General features: G+C 49.7%; 9 protein-coding genes across 9 annotated transcripts; 5 read left to right on the top strand and 4 right to left on the bottom strand.

Moving 5' to 3' along the window:
* Positions 1–285: 285 nt before the first annotated feature.
* Positions 286–2,442, bottom strand: TRP5 (tryptophan synthase TRP5; the record flags this gene model as incomplete). The annotated part of the gene is made up of 1 exon (XM_076683121.1): positions 286–2,442. One exon carries the CDS (start codon positions 2,440–2,442, stop codon positions 286–288), a length of 2,157 nt encoding a protein of 718 aa, XP_076542729.1.
* A 1,895-nt stretch (positions 2,443–4,337) lies between these two features.
* TRVA0_006S03004 (uncharacterized protein) lies at positions 4,338–4,916 on the top strand (the record flags this gene model as incomplete). The annotated part of the gene is made up of 1 exon (XM_076683120.1): positions 4,338–4,916. The coding sequence occupies one exon, from the start codon at positions 4,338–4,340 to the stop codon at positions 4,914–4,916; it is 579 nt and encodes a 192-aa protein (XP_076542728.1).
* A 31-nt stretch (positions 4,917–4,947) lies between these two features.
* Positions 4,948–5,867, bottom strand: TRVA0_006S02982 (uncharacterized protein; the record flags this gene model as incomplete). Its single annotated transcript, XM_076683119.1, has 2 exons — positions 4,948–5,640; positions 5,694–5,867. The coding sequence occupies 2 exons, from the start codon at positions 5,865–5,867 to the stop codon at positions 4,948–4,950; spliced, it is 867 nt and encodes a 288-aa protein (XP_076542727.1).
* A 438-nt stretch (positions 5,868–6,305) lies between these two features.
* ATP17 (F1F0 ATP synthase subunit f) lies at positions 6,306–6,764 on the top strand (the record flags this gene model as incomplete). Its single annotated transcript, XM_076683118.1, has 3 exons — positions 6,306–6,368; positions 6,430–6,582; positions 6,681–6,764. 3 exons carry the CDS (start codon positions 6,306–6,308, stop codon positions 6,762–6,764), a joined length of 300 nt encoding a protein of 99 aa, XP_076542726.1.
* Positions 6,765–7,208: 444 nt separating this feature from the next.
* Positions 7,209–7,577, top strand: TRVA0_006S02938 (uncharacterized protein; the record flags this gene model as incomplete). The annotated part of the gene is made up of 1 exon (XM_076683117.1): positions 7,209–7,577. The coding sequence occupies one exon, from the start codon at positions 7,209–7,211 to the stop codon at positions 7,575–7,577; it is 369 nt and encodes a 122-aa protein (XP_076542725.1).
* Positions 7,578–10,120: 2,543 nt separating this feature from the next.
* TRVA0_006S02916 (uncharacterized protein) lies at positions 10,121–12,532 on the top strand (the record flags this gene model as incomplete). Its single annotated transcript, XM_076683116.1, has 1 exon — positions 10,121–12,532. One exon carries the CDS (start codon positions 10,121–10,123, stop codon positions 12,530–12,532), a length of 2,412 nt encoding a protein of 803 aa, XP_076542724.1.
* A 186-nt stretch (positions 12,533–12,718) lies between these two features.
* FUR4 (nucleobase cation symporter-1 family protein) lies at positions 12,719–14,398 on the bottom strand (the record flags this gene model as incomplete). Its single annotated transcript, XM_076683115.1, has 1 exon — positions 12,719–14,398. The coding sequence occupies one exon, from the start codon at positions 14,396–14,398 to the stop codon at positions 12,719–12,721; it is 1,680 nt and encodes a 559-aa protein (XP_076542723.1).
* A 780-nt stretch (positions 14,399–15,178) lies between these two features.
* On the bottom strand, positions 15,179–16,692 carry TRVA0_006S02872 (uncharacterized protein; the record flags this gene model as incomplete). Its single annotated transcript, XM_076683114.1, has 2 exons — positions 15,179–16,139; positions 16,538–16,692. The coding sequence occupies 2 exons, from the start codon at positions 16,690–16,692 to the stop codon at positions 15,179–15,181; spliced, it is 1,116 nt and encodes a 371-aa protein (XP_076542722.1).
* A 2,558-nt stretch (positions 16,693–19,250) lies between these two features.
* Positions 19,251–20,111, top strand: RRP42 (exosome non-catalytic core subunit RRP42; the record flags this gene model as incomplete). Its single annotated transcript, XM_076683113.1, has 1 exon — positions 19,251–20,111. One exon carries the CDS (start codon positions 19,251–19,253, stop codon positions 20,109–20,111), a length of 861 nt encoding a protein of 286 aa, XP_076542721.1.
* Positions 20,112–20,129: the final 18 nt, after the last annotated feature.

Raw genomic sequence — 20,129 nt, 5'->3', positions numbered from 1 at the left:
GGGGGCTCTGCCCCCAAACCCCCGTCACACCAACCAGATCTCCGCGCAGCGGAGTCCCAGGGGTGTTTGGGGGACTGGTCCCCAATTGCAACAAGAGAGAGTATTCGAGAGCTGTCCCCTCTAGCTTAGTTCCATTTATCGGCAATACATCGCTTTTCCGTTACCGGTAGTACAGTAGTTCATTTATTGTTCAATTACCGATTTGGTAGATATAATGCTCGAATTTGTAGCGTTAACGAATATTTACAGCTCTTGGCGATTTAAATATGATACAAGAAGATTAAGTTAATTGGTCTTCTGCTTTTTAGAGTCGCCGTTGGTAGACTCAGCAGGTCGCTTGTTGGATGCGTCGTCCTCCTCGAATCGCAGGTCCCAGCCCATCTTTGGACCGTAGTATGGCAGAATGTCAGCCACGTTCTGGACATCCTTGTCACCCCGGCCAGACAGGCAAATGACAATGTCCTTGCCCTTGCCGAGCTCCTTGGCAAGCTCAGCAGCCCGGTAGACGGCGTGAGAGGACTCCATAGCAGGAATGATACCCTCAGTCTCAGAGAGAAGCCGGAAGCCCTTGAGCGCCTCCACATCGGAGGCAGCATCAAAGGTGACCCGACCAGACGCCTTCCAGGAGGCCAGCTCGGGACCAACGGCTGGGTAGTCGAGGCCGGCCGATACAGAGTGGGTGTCCTGGACCTGACCGTCCTCGTTCTGCAGCACGTAGGTCTTGGCACCGTGGAGAACACCGCTCTTGCCCTTATTGAGCGAGGCGCTGTGCTTGTCCGTGTCGAGACCCTCACCAGCAGCCTCAACACCAATGAGCTTGACAGACTCATCCTTGATGAATGGCGCGAACATGCCGGAGCAGTTGGACCCACCGCCAACACAGGCTACAATAGCGTCTGGCAGTCGGCCGTTGTTAAGCTTGGCAAACTGCTCCTTGGTCTCGTTACCAATGACGCTCTGGAAGGTTCGCACCATAGTCGGGAACGGGTGTGGCCCAGTGGCGGAGCCCAGAACGTAGTGGGTAGTGTCGAGGGTCGTGACCCACGCTCGCAGGGCCTCGGAGCAGGCGTCTCGCAGCGTCTTGGTACCGGCCTCGACCTTGACAACCTCAGCGCCCAGAAGTCGCATTCGGAACACGTTGAGCGCCTGTCGTCGCACATCCTCAGCACCCATGTACACCTTGCACTTGAGACCGAACTTGGCAGCTACCGTAGCAGTGGCGACACCGTGCTGGCCCGCGCCGGTCTCAGCGATGACCGCGGTCTTGCCCAATCGCTTAGCAATGAGCACCTGGCCCAGAGCGTTGTTAATCTTGTGTGAACCAGTGTGATTCAGGTCCTCTCGCTTGAGCCACACGTTAGCGCCGCCCAGCACCTCGGTGAGTCGATCGGCGAGGTGGAACGACGATGGCCGGCCCATGTAGTCGTAGTAGGACCGGTACTCCTCCCAGAACTTGGGATCCTTAACGGCTTCGTTAAAGCCCTGTTCGAGCTCGTTGAGGCACCGGTAGAGCGACTCTGGCACGTACTGTCCGCCAAACTCGCCAAATCGGTCTACAGCGTTCTCAAAGTCCTTGATATCCAGCGTGCTCTCTTTTGGAACGTAGTTCTCCTCGCCGCCGGCTGCCGGAGCCACGTCTGGCACCTCGCGGCCACCGACAATGTCGGAGATGTACTTGCGCAGGGCTTCCGATCGCTCGGCCTTGTCAGTCTTACCCAGCAGCTGGATGATGTACGATCCAATGACGATACCATCAGCCTCGCTGCCAATGGTCACGAAATGCTCTCGCGTGGACACACCGAACCCAACAGCCAGCGGAGTGTCACCAGCGTGCGACCGCACGCGCTTGATGAGCTCCTGAAGGTTGGACTCGAGCGAGCCGGTGGCACCGGTGGTGCCCATTCGCGAAACGACGTAGAGGAACGAGTCAGCGATCGACGCCAGCTGCTTGAGCCGCTCGTTAGTAGTCGACGGAGCGATCAGCGGGACGTAAGTGAGCCCGCTCTTGGCGCACAGGTCACGGAACCGGAAGGCCTCCTCTGGCGGCAGATCAACCAGCAGGAATCCGTTGGCACCGGCCTCCTTAGCGTCCGCAATAAGCTTCTCCTCGCCATACTGCATGACTGGGTTAAAGTAGCCCATGAGGAGGATCGGCACGTACACGCCCTCGGCTCGCGCCTGCTTGACCAGATCAAGCGTCTTCTTGATGGTTACTCCCTGGTCCAGGGCGATAACGTTGGACTTCTGGATGGCCGGACCATCGGCGATGGGGTCTGTGAACGGCATGCCCAGTTCGATGATGTCGGCGCCGCCTTTCTGCAGCGACTTCATCACGTCGACGGACTCTTCGATGGATGGGTACCCGGCGGTGACAAAAGTCAGCAGCGCGTTACGGCCCTCGGCCTTACATCGGGCAAATGTGGATCTGATCTCAGCAGACATATTTTGTTTCTTCTGGGTTAAAGAGGGTGGATAAATGCTGATGGTATAAATGCTGATAAATATTGAATCGAAGTCTCTCGAATTATATAATCCTCCAGTCCGGTGCTTCCAGTGACTCTATTTTTCACTGCCGGTTCAGCCTTTCGACTCATCCCAACGCGCGCGCGCCCCCACACGACTTACATTGACGGTTACCAAAGACAGTACATTACCACTGCCCACAGCCTTTTTACAGTGTGCCAAGGGGGGCAGCACCGATTATCCTGGGATACTCAGTTCTTCAATTAAGCATGGAAATAAAGAAACACTCTATAGCTTCAATTGATATGGGGGCCAGCCCCCAAACCCCCGTAGCTCCGCTTCGCGGAGGTCAATTGGTTGCTACAATGAGTCCGCGTATCAGGGGGGTCTGGGTGGTCAAATGAGGTAAGCGGTTGATATGTGTTACACGGAGTTGTAATTAAACTTTTATTGCCCCACTGTACCAGCTACTTTATACCCTTTCGTAGCGATGCTGTACAATATTTTGGAATAGCTTTTACCGGTATTGTGTTTAAATATATTGGCTTTTAGACGACCTGAATAGGCTCCGCATTGTAGAATTGAAAAGCCCATCACATGTAGTGGTCGAAGGGCGAAAGTGCTCTTTGGTTCCAGAGATACCGTTCCCAAGCATGCAACTTTACAAAGTGGGTTGCATTTTCCATTTCTAAGCACCCTAAGGGTATGCATCATTTAGCTGAGGTTGCCTTCTCACACATGCATCATTCAATTGGGGTTACCGTTTCAAGTATTTACCATGTAATTGAAGCGGTCTTCTCAGAAATATATCATGCAATTGGGCCTGCCTTTTCAAGTATGCGTCATTTCAATTGAAGTTGACCCCTTTATGCCGGTATAGACTGAATTGCTTTTAAAAGGTTGCCAATATCTCCCCCCACTAATGCCTTGAATAAATAATTCAAGTGTTTGGCACACCAGATTTCTCTACTTAAAATGGGTATAATTTTATACCTTCGCCCCGAATTATTGTAGCGGGTGGGAATTGCATAGGCATGTTCAATTATGCCGTCTTTCTATATGGGCCAATTCAGGCGACACGTGTTTGATCAAGCTAATGGCTAGAAAATGCTTAGAATACGGCATAGAGCGAGTTCACACGTAATATAGACATGAATTAGGCCTTTGATGATACGCTGCTCACGGTGAGATTGGGTTAGCGCCATTACAAATTAGGAATATTACGCATCTCATGAGGCTTTATTCGTGTAGCTATACTTCTCAAATCTAGATGATGTCCGTGAAGTAGATACGGCAATCAAGTACAAGTACAGTGTAGTATATTTACGTTTATCATTTTCAATAGGAAAACTTGGCCTGTTACTGGCAAATATTAACATACAAGTCTCACTGCGCCTATAAGGGCTGACATATTTAGATACTGGTGAGTTCATAGTCCATCTCTACCCACTAGTACCTGAAAAGCCTCTTCCAATATTCGGACAATTGTACAATACACTCCAATGGATCAAAAAATTCTCTATAATTCAGCTATTTAGCATAACTGCGGTGATATTTTAACTACCGGTACATATTTCCAGGAATTCCTTCCACTCCAAGTTGTCGCACTGTAACGGAACACCTCCTGATTATGACTAAAGAGACCCTGGGACGTTTTTAGTACCCCATGATGAGTCTATAGCCAAAGTATACCCATAGGAAATTCTTCATCTCATTCTACAAGGCATAGCAACCGTATCGATATCACTACCGCAACTACCAGTACTGGCTGCTGTATAAGGGGATGGATGGGCCGCGGGCGCAACACCAAAATCACATAAACGGCGGCAAGACGGCCGTTTTCCCACCAAAAAACGACCATATACGACCGCCAAATGTCTACCACTGAAGCCCAACAGGGGGAAGTAGATTACGAAGAAGCCCTGAAGCGGCTCGACGAGCTCCAGGCAAGGTCGCAGCGCCTGCGATTTGACCTGCCCAACGTCTTGCGAGGACTGGCCCATATCGACGAGAGACAGGCCCCGAATGCTGTCTTCGCCAAGGTCGTCCAAGATATCCACGCCATGGGCGGCGACATCGAGCAGTTCAACGAAATGTACCGCAACAACGACCACGTGCTCAATTTTGGGCGCAAAGAAAAGAGCGCCGTGCTCCAACAGAGTAACCTGACCCCTGGCGCTACGACTAACAACATGATCCCCATGAACAATGCCCAGACCAACAATCCCCAGAATCGACCAGTTATGGGAGGCAATAACAATAATAACAATAGTAATAATACCGCGGGGATGGCTGGATCGAGCCAGAGCCCACAAAGTATCATCAGCCGCATGGCCAATGCCAATGGAAACGGTTCGGTGCCGCCTTCTACGCGCGACTCGGGAATGGACGGCATGACCCAGGACCAACCAATTGTGCTTGATGATAGTGGCATGAACTTTGTTCAATTTTAAACGCGACATCACGTCCGGAAGTGTCAGCAGGTCACCGCGTCCGGAAGTGTATCTTGTTCGATTCCGGAGACGCCTTCCATTGCAAGCCAGCAGTTGCATTGAGGTTCGCCAATGAAGTCCCCGTGAACTGCTCGACTGTCTCGACGCGTAGCATGGCGTAGGAACGTGCGAGCTTAGTTGAAGTCTCTCGCAGGAGAGTCTTCTCCCCGTGGCGGAGTATGGCTTTGGTCATGTCGTCTTGCAGCTTGTATAGCTTGCGCCACCGGACAAAGTTCCCTGCACAGAATGCCCTGAGGATGGAGAATGTCGCTCTGTCACTGGGGATGAGCCTGAAGTACCACTCGAATGCTGCGTTTAGTGCGCGATTGAAATGAGCAAGGTGCAAAACATACAGCTTGGCTATTAGTTTTAGCTCGTCCTGGCGTTTTTCGAGCACACTCATCAATGGATGGAGAAGATAGGTCATGGACGGCAGATAGGACTCGTATTTCCCGCCGATTACGGCAATTTTGGTGGAGAACAGGAATATGGACACGGCCAGATCGTCGCTCTCATTGGCAATGCTTGCCTCCCTGAGCTTCCTCATCGACATGTAGATGTTATCGATGGGCTCCTCGCGGATCTCATGTCTTTGCTTCTCGTTCCTCCACCGCGCCCTACTAACCGCATCCACAATTTTTAGTGCCTCTTCATGGCCCCCATGTTTACTTGTAAACTTCAAATACTATGTCTTGTTAAATTTTTTAAGCCCACGAAACTTGGATTGGTAGTGCTTACCGATAGCTGGACTTTGACGAAGTAATCCCGTCTCTCACGGCGATCTTTGGCCAACCGCGTGTCTTCGCCTCTACTCAGCAGACCGTAGCTGTCGTCGACTTTCTTGGGTGTCCCTCCGAATCTCTCCCGCCTTCTCCGCAGCTTCTCTTCCTCACTAAGCCCCGTACTTTTCATTCCTCTCTCGTCGGCTGCTGGGGTTTCCTTCGCTCTGCCGATATGTATGAGATGGCCCGGATTCTCAGATCTACGCTCAGAAGCCCACGAAGTACGTCGGTCAATGCTATAGCGCGTCGAGCTAGCAATGCTCGTTTGCTGAGGGCGAGCTGGTTCCCCCAAAGCCCCCCCTAGTTCCGCTTTGCAAAGGGCTATCTTCAATTTCATTTACCATCTATTCCCTCTTTTGCGGCCATTTCATCGTTGACGGCAGTGCGGCTCGTGAGGCTCTTATTAGTCAGCGATTACACGCTCCTCTCCCCCCGAAAATTGCTGCAGTGATGGGCTGTGATTGGTCGACGACCGCCGGGAGTCCCAACCTCCCACCAAAAATTTCAAAATCGCCCTGGACAGACCGCTCCAAGACTCTCTCTTGTCGACCGAACAATAGTTTGAAAGATGTCCCATATTGTCAAGCGAGGTATTTCCACTCTTATCCCACCAAAGATTGCTACTCCAGGCGTAAGTTCCGTTGTATACCCGGGAGAATTGGACCAAGTTTTTTTTTGCTGACACGGTGTAGAATCTGGGTTCCAACCCAAACGCTAAGCGAATGGCTAACGTTGTGGGCTTCTACAAGGCCCTTCCACAGGGTCAGTCCACCGCCCAGCGACTGCCAGGCTTCTTCGGCAAGTACAAGGAGAAGCACTTCGATAAGGACTCTGCTAAGCCATTGGTAAGTTGAACAATTCCGCCCGCAGCTTCTATACTGCGATTGAGGCAGAGCTTTTGCTGCTAGAAAAGAGGTGATTATAAAACTAACTGACGGGATAGATCCACATCATCTTGGGCTTGGCTGCGTTCGGTTACGTCAATGCTTACTTCTTCCACCTGCGATATGAGAAGCAGCATCACTAAAATGCATATATAGCAGAACAGAACGACACCACCACATACAACAATAGAGCATAATCTGCTGGAAAGTCTAGGCTAGGAGGGCCAAACACCCTTTTGTTTCTTTTTTGTAAAATTGCATCATGGGCAGGGCAGGTGATCATATTGTGCAGGGTGTCTCCACCGTTGGAACCACCGTTAGGAAGATCGCGATGGACACCACATGTGCATCATGCGTGGAATGGCGAGTGACTAGAAAGATAGCTCTGCGTTTCCTCTGTGTCGATTATTATTGCCTTCTTTTGCATTATAATTACACTAGCACTGCCATTGTTTGATATATATACCGCCGGGTCTCGCTGCGTAGCTTTTTTTTTTCTCTTCCCCCTATCTTTCTCTATCTCTTTTTTTTTTCCTCAATTTCCTCCAGTTCTCTATCTTATCTCTTTTATCTCTTTTCTGCATTTGATGGTTCCCATTCGAATGTTTCCAAAGCCGCCGTCCAAGGCCCACGGGTGGCCCAGCTACGAAGAAATGATTAAGTACTTCACGGACGTGCGACAACAGGTTGACGGTCAGTACAATGCCCTCCGTATGGAGGTTACCAGACGCCCACATCCACAGGCCCAAGCAGTGCTCGAGCGGAGGGCACGAGAAGCGTACTGGCACTTCAATCAGGTCATCAAACACTACGAAATGACTCGTGAGGTCAATGCAAAGAGTCCAGAGTACAGTTCACGGATGAGGCGGTTCTACTCGGAAATGACGGACCATTTTACTAAGGCTGTGGAACAATTGAACGAGTCTGCAGCCAGAAGAGAGATCTACGGGAGATAAAACTATCCGAAGTGGCAAAGCGGCATTATTGCTTCTTCCTCCTACTGATTTCTTCTTCTACTACTACTTATTATTTATTTTTTCCCCCCACGGATCTTATTTTTAACGACAAATAATTTGATGGGCTCTTATTTTTTAACGACAAATAATTTTGTGAGCTCTCCGTAGCATTTTCAATATACTAACCTGTTCTAAAAGATTTACTGATAGAGGGGTATTACACCCGTTGTGCGACCGTTGCGGTTGCATCAAGATCCGTAAGGAACTTACACAGATCAGAATGTTTGTCTTATCGGCAGATCGCGACATTTAACGGACTTGCATTACATTTGCTCCACCGCCTCCACACACGTTTTACTACCATTGTATAACTGTGTTGACTAATGCTTACTGATGCCGTACCAGGGAGGGGCTATGCCAACTCTTAAACAGATATGCCACGCAGGGTATAGATGAAGAAGTAGATATCGCTTTGTTTTTACACTATGTACCTCGGATGAGACTACGTAATAAATGCAGGTGGAGAAGCTTGTTGATAACTTATGAGTGAAAGCAATGTGCACGGTTAGTGTATATAAAATATTACATAGTTAACGAAAATCGCGTTTTAAGTCTCTGCACTCGTCTAAAAGTAGAATGATATCAAAATATTACAGAATGTATAATGTCTAGACAGAGAATAGAGAAATACCAAAAGGTAACTAGAATGATATCAAAAATTGCAGAATGTATAATAGCATGATCAAAATGTCACAAAATGTGTATGTGTCTGGAGAATAGTTCAGCCACACGGAATCCCTCCACATACAATCAGTGATAAAGCGCAGTTTGTCCTCCAAACAATGGACCAAGACCGCGCATCGCACCGTTTCTTTGACGTTAATCAATGACAGGGCCATCTATGTACCTCTAACGTCACCGTCTCCTACCAACAAGTTGGACGAGAATATCCCTTCCTAATAAGGGGTATTGCACGATCCGGGGGTCAGCTGACCCTGCTTTGAGACCTCACCGCTCTGCTTTATTAACAAAACTTCCAGATAGAGCTCAATTTTGGTACATGAAACTGCATTTGTCAGCTTACGACGACGAAATGCACATATATTTCACCATACCCGACGCGGACCGTCCCAACGAGGTCTGGGGAACATCTAAGCCGTGGAGTGCTATAGTGAACCATGGCGGATGCCGTATATACAGGCCTCCTAAGTACTGTAGTAATATGCATTAGGCTACGTCTTCTACATGCAGCAAAGTCCGACTTCCGCACGTTGGGTGGTTGGCATAATATGGCCGGGCACGATAGGCTTAGTGGAAGATAGGGTGCTATAAACATAGAATTGGTATTGTAAACCCGTTTAATAATGAATATTGGATCGTGCTTGATTGTAGAGCTGAGAAAAGTGGTTATAATGATTTCCCCGCGTAACTTCTTGTGGTAGTCGACGTGCATAAGGGTTTCAAGCTTAAAAGGGCCCACTTCAATTCATCCAGGTTGAACGCTCTGTCTCGAAAATCAGATCTACCGTAATGCGGTATAGCAGCTGTATTGCTGAATACGATTAAGGTGCTACATGTAATGCAAAAGCCGGCTTACAATTTTAATGACGCTATACTTTACTTTGTACTTAATTGCCCTCCTGCAGGATTCCCCCACTGTGAATTTAGCCTAAATTTCGAACATTTCCCCTGTGTTCCTGAAAAAGTTTTACCACGGTTCAGTAATCGAATAGTGACGTTCGTAAAAAAAGACAATAGGTCTCACACACTGTGATTGCCGACGCTAGCCAAGTTTGTAGCTGTGATACTGATTGTGGCACGACGGCTGTAATGAGTAAGCTATTCTGCCGGTAGTAAGGCTGACAATGCCGACGTACTAGTGAGAACGCAAAACGGTATACTAGCTTCTGTGTGACCGGGGAACTAAGTAGTTCTGATACGTTCCCCACACTTGTACGGGATCAGCCCTTCTACATGTACTGTAATACTGGAGAATTGAATTAATTGAACGGCTCTGCAACTGTGGGGGGTGCATTAACGAGACAAAATTACTACCGGCTCCAATTGGACACTGGGTAAAACTGGTTGGAACGTATCCGAGACTATCAATTTCATACAAGTTTAACATTTGACAGAACAGACTGCTAAACTTCAAGATGGTTTCATTCTACTTCGTAAATGTTAAACGCTGGGTACACGATCGTCGGTTCGGAATCGATAAACCAGACATGCTCAAAGATCGCTTGATTCTACAGCTAGATGACAAGAAAAGACACCAATATAACCGGGATCAAAACTTGCGATTAAACGTTAGATCGAGATATTCGGGCGGAATCCGCCGAGGTATCACATACACATTGCATCTGGAGTATTACGAGTGCTGGAAGTTTAGGCTCCACAGGAAAAATTAAAGCCGGTCGATCATCGAAGCATGGCTATCATTCAGTAAGCTATGCCGTTTTCCGGTTAAATCATGAAGATGTATAAATACATGAACTTCCCAAACTTATATCACCATCAATTGACTGGAAAGGTATACGAACATGGTCTCCGGCGGGACTCTTCTCACTGCTGTGGCCACGGCAATGCTGTCCACTACAGCATTGGCCCAGAATAACCAAACCTATGCCAATTATTCCATGAAATCTCAGCCTGATCTCTACCCTCTGACTCTAGCAAAGGTTAAGCGTGGGTTTCCAGACTGCGAGAATGGCCCTCTCAAGGACAACTTGGTGTGCGATACCTCCGCCGACTACTTCGAGAGAGCTCAGGCGCTTATCTCGCTCTTTACCACCGAGGAACTAGTCAACAATACTCGAAACTCCGGCCCCGGTGTACCTCGTCTCGGCCTCCCAGCTTACCAGGTGTGGAACGAGGCCCTCCATGGTTTGGACCGAGCAAACCTCACCGAGTCTGGCGATTGGAGCTGGTCGACTTCTTTCCCCATGCCAATTCTCTCAATGGCTGCCTTCAACCGGTCACTGATCCACCAGATCGGTGATATCATTTCTACCCAGGGGCGGGCATTCAGCAACGACGAGCGATATGGCCTCAATGCGTACGCGCCTAACATCAATGGCTTCCGAAGCCCCTTGTGGGGACGAGGCCAGGAGACTCCGGGCGAGGATGCCTTCTTCCTCAGCTCCGCATACGCCTACGAGTACATCACTGGTATGCAGGGTGGTGTTGATCCAGACCAGCTCAAGATTGCTGCTACTGCTAAGCACTTCGCCGGGTATGATCTCGAGAACTGGGGCAATGTCTCTCGACTCGGTTTCAACGCTGAGATCACCCAGCAGGACCTTTCTGAGTACTTCACCCCCCAATTCTTGGCTGCTTCGCGATACGCTAAGACTTACAGTATCATGTGCTCATACAACGCCGTCAATGGCGTTCCAAGCTGCTCTAACAGCTTCCTTCTCCAGACTCTGCTTCGAGACAACTGGGACTTCCCTGAGCATGGTTATGTCTCCGCTGATTGCGACGCAGTGTACAACGTGTTTAATCCTCACGGATATGCTCATAATTCTACCAGTGCTGCAGCTGATGCTCTGCGGGCCGGCACTGACATTGATTGCGGTGAGACCTTCCCAGATTTCCTCAATGATTCCTTTGAGGATGGCTATGTTTCCCGAGGCGAGATTGAGAAGGCTGTTACTCGACTTTATGCCACCCTGGTTCGATTGGGCTACTTCGATGGCCAGAACGCCAAGTATCGAGACCTCTCCTGGAAGGATGTCGTCCAGACCGACTCCTGGAATATCTCCTACGAGGCTGCCGTTGAGGGTATTACTCTGCTCAAGAATGACGGGACACTGCCGCTGTCCAAGTCTGTGCGAAAAGTCGCCCTCATCGGCCCATGGGCCAACGCTACTACCCAGCTTCAGGGCAATTACTATGGTAAAGCCCCGTACTTGGTTAGCCCTCTCCAAGCTGCCAAGGATGCTGGCTATGAAGTCAACTTTGCAAACGGTACGGGTATTTCTGATGGTTCCACTGCGGGCTATGCTGCGGCTATTGCTGCAGCGAAGAAGTCTGATGTGATTATTTTCGCGGGCGGTATCGACAACACTATTGAGGCCGAGGGGCAGGATCGAACTGATATTGTCTGGCCAGGTACGCAGCTTGACCTCATCGACAAGCTCAGTGAGCTTGGTAAGCCATTGATTGTTCTTCAGATGGGTGGTGGTCAGGTCGACTCCTCTTCGCTCAAGAAGAACAACAAGGTCAACTCCCTCGTCTGGGGCGGCTACCCGGGCCAGTCGGGTGGTTCTGCTCTCATTGATATCCTCACGGGTAAGCGAGCACCAGCCGGCCGTCTAGTTTCTACCCAGTATCCTGCGGAGTACGCGAACCAGTTCCCTGCTAATGACATGAACTTGCGGCCAAACGGCCCCAACCCGGGCCAGACCTACATGTGGTACACTGGTGAGCCAGTATATGAGTTCGGCCATGGCCTCTTCTACACTGAGTTCGAGGAGACTCTAGATCACAGCACCAAGAAGCAGCAGTCGTTCGATCTTCAGGAACTTCTTGGACAGCCGCACCCAGGCTACGCCTATCCAGAGCTCGCTCCATTCTTCAACTTTACGGTTGACGTCAAGAACGTGGGTCATAGGGAATCGCCATACACAGGCCTTGTCTTTGTTCGAACCACTGCTGGTCCAAAGCCGCTTCCAAACAAGTGGCTGGTCGGGTTCGATAGACTTTCTGACATTGAGCCAGGTCACTCGTCCAAGTTGACCATCCCAATTCCGATTGGCGCTATTATGCGAGCTGATGAGGACGGCAACAAGACCATCTACCCAGGCGATTATGAACTCGCATTGAATAACGAGCGATCGGTTGTAGTCACCTTTACTCTCACGGGCGAGCCAGTCACTATGGAGAATTGGCCACTTTGGGAGCAGTCTGTTGAGGGATACGTCCAGACTACCATCGCTGGCCCACTTTAATAAAGCATATGGTATTTTTTTCTTTCGTTCATAGCTTTGAGTTTCTTCTTTTGTTTCAATTGATATATATTATTCGTAACTACGGCTGCTCCATTTCCTAACGCTCCATTACCGGTAATTACCGTGGGCAGAAGTTTGAATTAAAATTCATCACATTCATCAACATTACATCATAAACAAAAACACCTAGATCTTGTTGCGGAGTCGATTAAACCAATTGTCCGGATTCGGAATAGCAAAGTCGTCATCCTTCGAGGCAATTGAGCTAGCATTGTCTTCCTTGACCTCGACACCCTCAATGACCTCCTGAGCATCGTAGAAGGCAGCCTGATCCTCGTTGAATTTGGTATTGCAATTGGGAACAGGCTTCCATAGGCAAATCAGGTAATATACAGACGACGACACAATGAAGCCGCCGAAATAGTTGAGGTTGAAAACGTACTCTGAACCTATAGGGACGTCAGCGCCGACAGACCCAGCAAAGCCGACGATGTTAATGAGGAGACCGCAGAAGTAGGCCGTAAAAGCTCGCCACGAGAAGCCGTACCAGTAGATATAGGACGAATTTGGTGCCAAAGAGTAAAGATCCTCGACAATGATCTTGCCCTTCCTGACGAGATAGTAATCAGAGAAAATGATACCGGCAATGGAGGAGAGGAAGACGGTATAGGAGGAGAGATAAGTGGTGAACTGGCTGGAAGAGGAGAGCAGCTTCCAAGGGCACATTGCAAAACCAATCAAGGCACAGATGTATCCGCCCCTTCTGATATTGATGAATCGGGGAAACAGAGCAGTCATATCAGTGCCTGCTGAGATGGAGTTGGCAGCAAGGTTGTTGCCAGCCTGGGCAACGGCAAACACTGCTGCAATGAAGAAGACCCCTGCACGGGTGCCGCTAGATGGGCTCCCGTCGAGGAAGTTATCGAGAACGACAAGAGGAGACCAAATTGTTTCCTTGTAGATGACAGTCGAGGCCGAAGACACGAGGATACCAATAAGCGAAGTGAGCGCAAAGGAAATTGGAATAGCAAATATCTGGGGCAGAATGGCCGAGGACGGTTTTTTGGAAAAACGACTGAAATCGGAGTTGTTCATAATCAGGGCGGCAAAGTTGGCGACGCAATTCATTATGCCCTTGATGAACTCCCATACGAAGTCGCTGCCGTGGATCTTGGCTGGCTGGTGGACGACTGGACCAAGTCCACCCGCCTTCTTGATAGTCCAGACGAGGAACCCGACACCGGCGATTGGCACAAGGTAGGACTTGATGGTAAAGAGATGACGAATCTGGTGCACTGGGAACCAGATGAGCGGCAGCACGGCGACCCACCACACGAAGAAGGAGAGGAACTCAAAGGACGTGGTGCCTGATCCTGGTATGCCATTGTGCATGTTAGGTGCGTCGAGCCAGATTGCTCGCAGCATGAGCTGCACGCATTGGCCACCGAGCCAAGCCTGGACTCCGAACCAGATGCAGGCCATGACGACTCGGTTGATAATCGGCCAGTATGACCCGAAGATGCCAAATGAAGACCGAACGGCCACCGAGTAGGTGATGTGGTACTTTGCGCCCACTCGGCCGATCAGGGCGACGAACAGCCCAGAGATCAGATATCCGATCCACACGGTGAGCCAGACCTGCCACCAGGTGAGCCCCGCAATGATACCAGCCGAGGCAATCTGCCAAGTGTTGACATTGAATGCGTCGGCAATCCAAAACGCTGTGAAATTGAGCCCGCCCCAGAGTCGCTTGTCCTTGGTGACGGGTTTCAAGTCGTCATTTTGCAGAAACAGTTCTTTGCCCGAGAGGTTCGGGTCGTGGTTCGTCTGGATCTTGTGCCAGATTGTTCGCACAGTGTCATTCATCTTAGTCTGGTGTTGGCTATAGTGCTCAATTGGCTTTGCTAGCTATATGCCCTTTCGTAGCTATCAGTTGCTTTGAGATTGCAACCTGCCGTCTAGCTACTCTCGGTGTGGACAGAAAAGACGCTGCTACCTCCATGATTACGGATATTTATACAATCTCAAGATCCCCTCTCCCTTCCCCTCCTCCTTCTCGATATCTACTTAGGTGAACCAATGTAGCGTTTTCGGCATATGCTCAAACGATCAGCTGGAATCCTTCCTTCCCCAGAACCCCAAGTGAGATAGAGCCTGCGTAATGCACCAACGGCCGGAACAACCCCTACCACTAGGATTTTGACGATAAAGTACATTGCAAGATACGAGACCCGTGCTGGACGTAAGTAGGTGACCCTCCAAGATGCAGAACCCTTACGTCGGGTGAGATAAAGCCTTGCACCACCCGTCATCATCAAGCATTTATTGCACATATGCTATTATGTATTCAGGCGACAAGCTCTGTTCAGAATCCCATGCATCCCTCGGGAAGCGTGATTCATATGCTCGAGGGTGCGTAATTCAATGATCTTCTTCCATAGTGAGGAGCGGAGATCATGCCAATCGTCTGACACGGACTCGAGAGAAAATGGGGGCACAAGATTGGAACCAGAGTCGACGTATGTCAAGCAGGCCAAATCTACCCCGGTTCTTCCACAACTCTGCCAAGAAGGAGGGGAAAGTGGGAAAAAAAAATTTGTGGAGATGTACACCTATACACTTGACATTTTTGGACGTCTGCGGATCTCAAATCGAGAGCGCCTTATCAAGCATGCTTAAGGCCCGACGGTCTTCAGGAACGCATTTTATCAGTGGTGAGTCGCTCGGGGACCGATCTGTAGGCGGAGTGGTCGGTCCGCAGTGCGCCTTCGGCTGCTGTTGCTGTTCCGACTGCAGAACAGTTTTTGGCGACGTGCTCTCTGGTGGAGAGGGAAGATGCTGGCTGGTCAGCCGCACCGCCGGTAGCGGGTACCCGCTGTAGCCAGAATACTGTAGTGGCGGGGGTGCCGGCGGAGCTGGAAAGGGTTGCGGGTGATGAGTCGGATGGTAATATGGGTGTACAGTATACTCCTGATGGGGGTAGTGGTAGTACGTGTAGTCGTAATGTGGACCCTGAAGATGAGTAGCTCCAGGGGCCGGATTTCCGAGCTGGAGCGGGTGAGGCGAGGAAGCAAACGGTGGGGGCCGGAGCTGAGGCAGGCCTGGCGGGTTCACGTCATTGACACGAGACGCCTGAGGCAGGGGAGAAGCTTTACTGCTCCTGTTTGCTCCACTACTGCTGCTGGCATCCCCGCTGTTCTCTACTTCCGATTCACTCCCCGAATTGAGAGGGTTAGTAGTGGTGACCGGTGTCAGTGTTGATCCTGCTGAGGAATTGTCCGGGTACATTTCTAGGGGCAGAGCAATGTTCTTGAGTTTCGGGTCCATCGACGGCTGCAGGAGTTTCCCGGACACCAGATCCTCTTTGGTATAATAGCAGATCATGTGGAACTTGAGGTTCGTGGAAGTCGTAATGGAGAAGCTCTGTTTGAACAGACCCCCAACCTTGTATCGGTGTGATTCCCCGCCTTTCTTGCGTTTGGCATAGGGGGTCGGGCGGTGTGGCATGGGTTCCATCTCACGGTAGGTAAGAAAAGACCCGGACACCCTCGAGGCGGACCAGGTTTTCGAATCTGTCCATCTTCTCATTGATGCTTCGGTTTCGTCCCTGCAATTGGTTAGCTTATCTTATCTTCATCTTCGATAAGGTGTCGCCCGGTAGATGCTAAGTGATATTACGTAAGTTCCCGAAGCTGATACCGGATCGGGAAAAGTCCGTCTGTACTGTCAACGGGAAGGCAGCTTATCACTCCACATGCCGGGGAGCCTATAGGGATATGATTGGAGGGAAGATGAAAGTACAATAAAAAGGACCAACCGGCATGCACTTGCTGCTTGTATCCCCTTTATTTTGGATTTCGCTTTTTTTTGTTCTCTCCAATGCTCTCACCCGTATCGGTATAAGCTCGGGCCGGACCCCCGAGAAGACCTTGTATCAGGCGATGGCCGTAAAGATCGTGGGGCATCGTATAGAGGGACATTACAAATGACAAAGAAAGTACTTACCAAACATAGATTGATCCGGACCGAATCTGCAGTCGCTCACGTTCCGTCAGTCGCCTTGATATCCGGGGGATGATGCCCTTTCGGCATGCCTCGAAAAGGAGGATTGCGTCGAGTTGCGTTCTGACGTGGCCGTAGTAGGACTCCATGGCGCTCATTGAGAGGTATAATCGAACGCTGTGAGCCCGCTGGATGGAGTGGTATAGAAGTCGGTTAGCTGCTTATCGAAACGGAGAGAGAAAGGTAGCAGTCCACTGGATGATATATATGCACTGCTTACTCCGCGGGACGCCGATGTAGGCTTATCCGGTATAAATAAAAATAAAAGATGCAGGGCTATAAAGCGACTGAAGTGGCTCCTATGATAGCGATTGTTTTATCGGTCGAAAGGGCTGGTGGTATTGTGTCCTCTTTATTTTCCCTCGCTCGGGGGGATAGAATATATGTCGAGATAAGCTTTGATACGTTTCGAATTAAATGAAGTAAACTTAACAGTTGAAACGGCCGAGTTTAATTTAACTCTGCGGCCCGTGTGATTCAATTAAATGCTCCAAATAGGATGAATGGGTCCTTAAAAAAGATAATCGGCCGTGATGAATATATGACAAGCCTCGCAGTATATATATATTATCTGGCAAGGAGGAAGGGAAAGGAGGGAGGCGAAATAGACTCACTCCACATACGCCAAAATGGCTCCTAGTGATAGCTACTACGGGATTTGGTATGATAAAGGGTCAATCAAGTTGCCAATAAGACCTTGCTAGACAGCTCTTGATTACACCGCTTCTCTAAGGCCGGGGTACGGAGGGTATTTGTGATCAATGGGGTCCAGACCGGTACTGTAAAACCCCGTGAAATTGTGGTTTGAGATTTGTCAGTGGTTTGAATACAAGCGCAATCTTGGTTAGTTTGATGTCAAGTGTTCCCGTGGATGTCGAATTTAAATTAATCAGCAGGAGCAAAGGTACAATCGGCAATTGTACCTATAAATATATTGTCGTCTAGATTTTTAACCTAGTACGTATCGTATATTTCAACTGTAATTTAGCGTATCCCACCGGGTACAATGTAGCATTGCCAGGACATGTGAAAAGTATTTTATTTTTTGTATGTCAACTTAGCGTATAGGATGGAATTAGGAGACCGTTATTACAAGCTTTACTTATTTCTCGGTCCATGCGGCGTCACCAGGAACGTCAGTGCGTTTCACATACGAGACAAATTTCACTCTCACACGCTCTCTCTAGCAGCTTCTTTACATTTTTAATAACCGGTTCCTATCACCGGTCCGGACATGTCTCTTTCATGACGTCCTGGTTTCTTTCCTATCCCATATTTGAACTGTCCAAGTTTGTCAGGCAATCTATCTACCCCACCCCGCTACTTTTTAACTCGCGCCACAACGTAGAAATAGGCGGTATTTCTTTTCGCTAAGCAGAGCTGTGCATGTTGTTAGATCTTTAGGTACATTCTGTTGCCTAATCGGTAGATTGCGTCCCGTTTAATCGCATTCAATTCCATCGCAGCCAATGTAGCAATACGTACGACAAGAAAACAAACTTCGGCAGTTGTGACGACTTTTGAGTATGCAATACGTAGGTGTGCCAATTTAGCAGCACATATCTACGCGGCTGTATCCACAGTGGGTCTATTCTTGGCAAAATCCACCTACTGTATACGGCTTGGTGAGTACGTACATTCTCCCGGTACGCTTTGGTGGTGTATTCCTACGGCATATGCACGGGCCGTATGCCCATTATTTTCCAAGACAGACCCCTTTCCATTTCCATGTGGCCCGTGCTTGGCCCTTTGCCCGTTTAAGCCAAATGGAGCAGTACTGTATATGGGTACCTCTTCTCACCGGTACCTATAGATGCCGTAGGCTGCTTGGAAAAGGACGAATTGGGGCATTTCGAGTGTGTCAATAGGGTGATTCTAGATATAGGAAGTACATGGCAATATAACCTCCAAAAGAAGGTACACTTTGGCTAGGAGGGTCCCTATTGTGCATTCTGCACGATTAAACTACAGAACAACCTGTACAGGTGCTCTCTCTCCCAACGCAGGGCTAACTTCTGAGCCCACTCCACAGGGGTTTCATATATAGCCGTAATGACCCACCTGCGTACTTTTTGTTAACTAAAGTAAAGCCGTAACGACTCGCGGAGTTTCATGGAAAGGGTGAGGGTTTCGTTCCTCCCGCGGCTAAGGCCCGTTTAAAGGTCACAATTAATGCTTTTTCTCCGCCCCGGTGGGACAGGGTCTCGATAGATATACGCCGATTTAGCCGTTCCGCTGCAGGAGTCTAAACCGGATGTTAGCTTGCGGGTCGGATATGCCGCCATAATATGTGCATCAATCTCGGTGACTCCGACCAACCCGTATGAGGAAAATAAATTAAGGAATGCCAGACAGCACGGCACCATCGAGAAAAAGGAATCATCCGCTCAAATTGCCGCTGATTGTAGCTCGCATATACGACTCTTGGCCCGCTATACAAAGGTAGGGTACCGTAGTACACCTGCAGCACGCTGTTGCCCATCGTACCGGTGCGACATGCCATGTGCTTGTATCCATTCGGGGGGAGGGTGGGGCGGGTGCGGCTCAAAATGGACCCAAATATACACAGACGGTGAGACGCGAACACATCTCAGCACGCGGTGTACATATGAAAATTTCACTCCATCTATCTATCAAACCGTAGTTAATAAATACGATGAAGCTGTCGCCCGCAGAACTGTCATACTTAAAAGACTCGCTGGCGAGCAAGCCCAATGCTCTGCGGCCCGACTCTCGGCATGCCTCCCAGTTCCGCCCTGTAGAGGGATCGACGAATTTCCTGCCCACAGCCAACGGATCAGCCCGAGTGAGGCTCTCCGATGGAGCAGAGTGTATCGTTGGAGTTAAAGGCAAAGTCGTCAAGTCGGCGGCGAAAACGGACTTGGTCTCTGTCGACGTCGACATCTCCGGCGTGCGGGACGACCACCCAATGCCCAATGTGCTGGCCACAACCCTCCAGTCGACCCTGCTGCACGAAGACCAGCTTATTGCATCGCTGAAACTCACATCGCGCTTCTCGTTCAAGCTCTATATTGACGCAGTCGTGCTGTCGCACCACTCGCACCCACTAACCCTGCTCTCCTTCACTACATATCTTGCATTGATGTCTACACGCCTGCCGCTTCTGACATCCTCTACAGACGACGCTACCGCCGAAGAGATACCCGTGTTCCACGACGACTGGGACGAGGCCAGGCCCATCTGTGGCGAGTGGAAGCCCCCTCTCCTCTTCCTAGTTGCTGTGGTTGGTGACAATGTGCTAATTGACCCGACGGAAGAAGAGGAGGCTGTCTCGGAAACAGGCCTGTTTATCGGCTGGTCCAACGGATCAGTAAAGAGTCCGCTGCGTTCGGTGGATCTAGCTGGAGGATCAGGTAACCTGACTCCAGTCACGGGCATCAAGCCGTCCATTCTCTCGCAGTCAATTAGTCTTATCTTCGAGAACGCCCAGGAGGTTGCCGAATCACTAGACAAGGTCGTCACGCTAGAACAATCCATTGAGGCCAGCGTCTTTTAATTGTGGTCCTTATAGAGT

Source organism: Trichomonascus vanleenenianus, assembly GCF_965637985.1.
Source record: "Trichomonascus vanleenenianus strain CLIB 3782 genome assembly, contig: TRVA0_006S, whole genome shotgun sequence".
In the NCBI taxonomy this organism is placed as follows: Eukaryota; Fungi; Ascomycota; class Dipodascomycetes; order Dipodascales; family Trichomonascaceae; genus Blastobotrys; species Blastobotrys vanleenenianus.
Note: the sequence above shows the minus strand (reverse complement) of the source record. Positions and strands in the feature narration are given on the sequence as shown.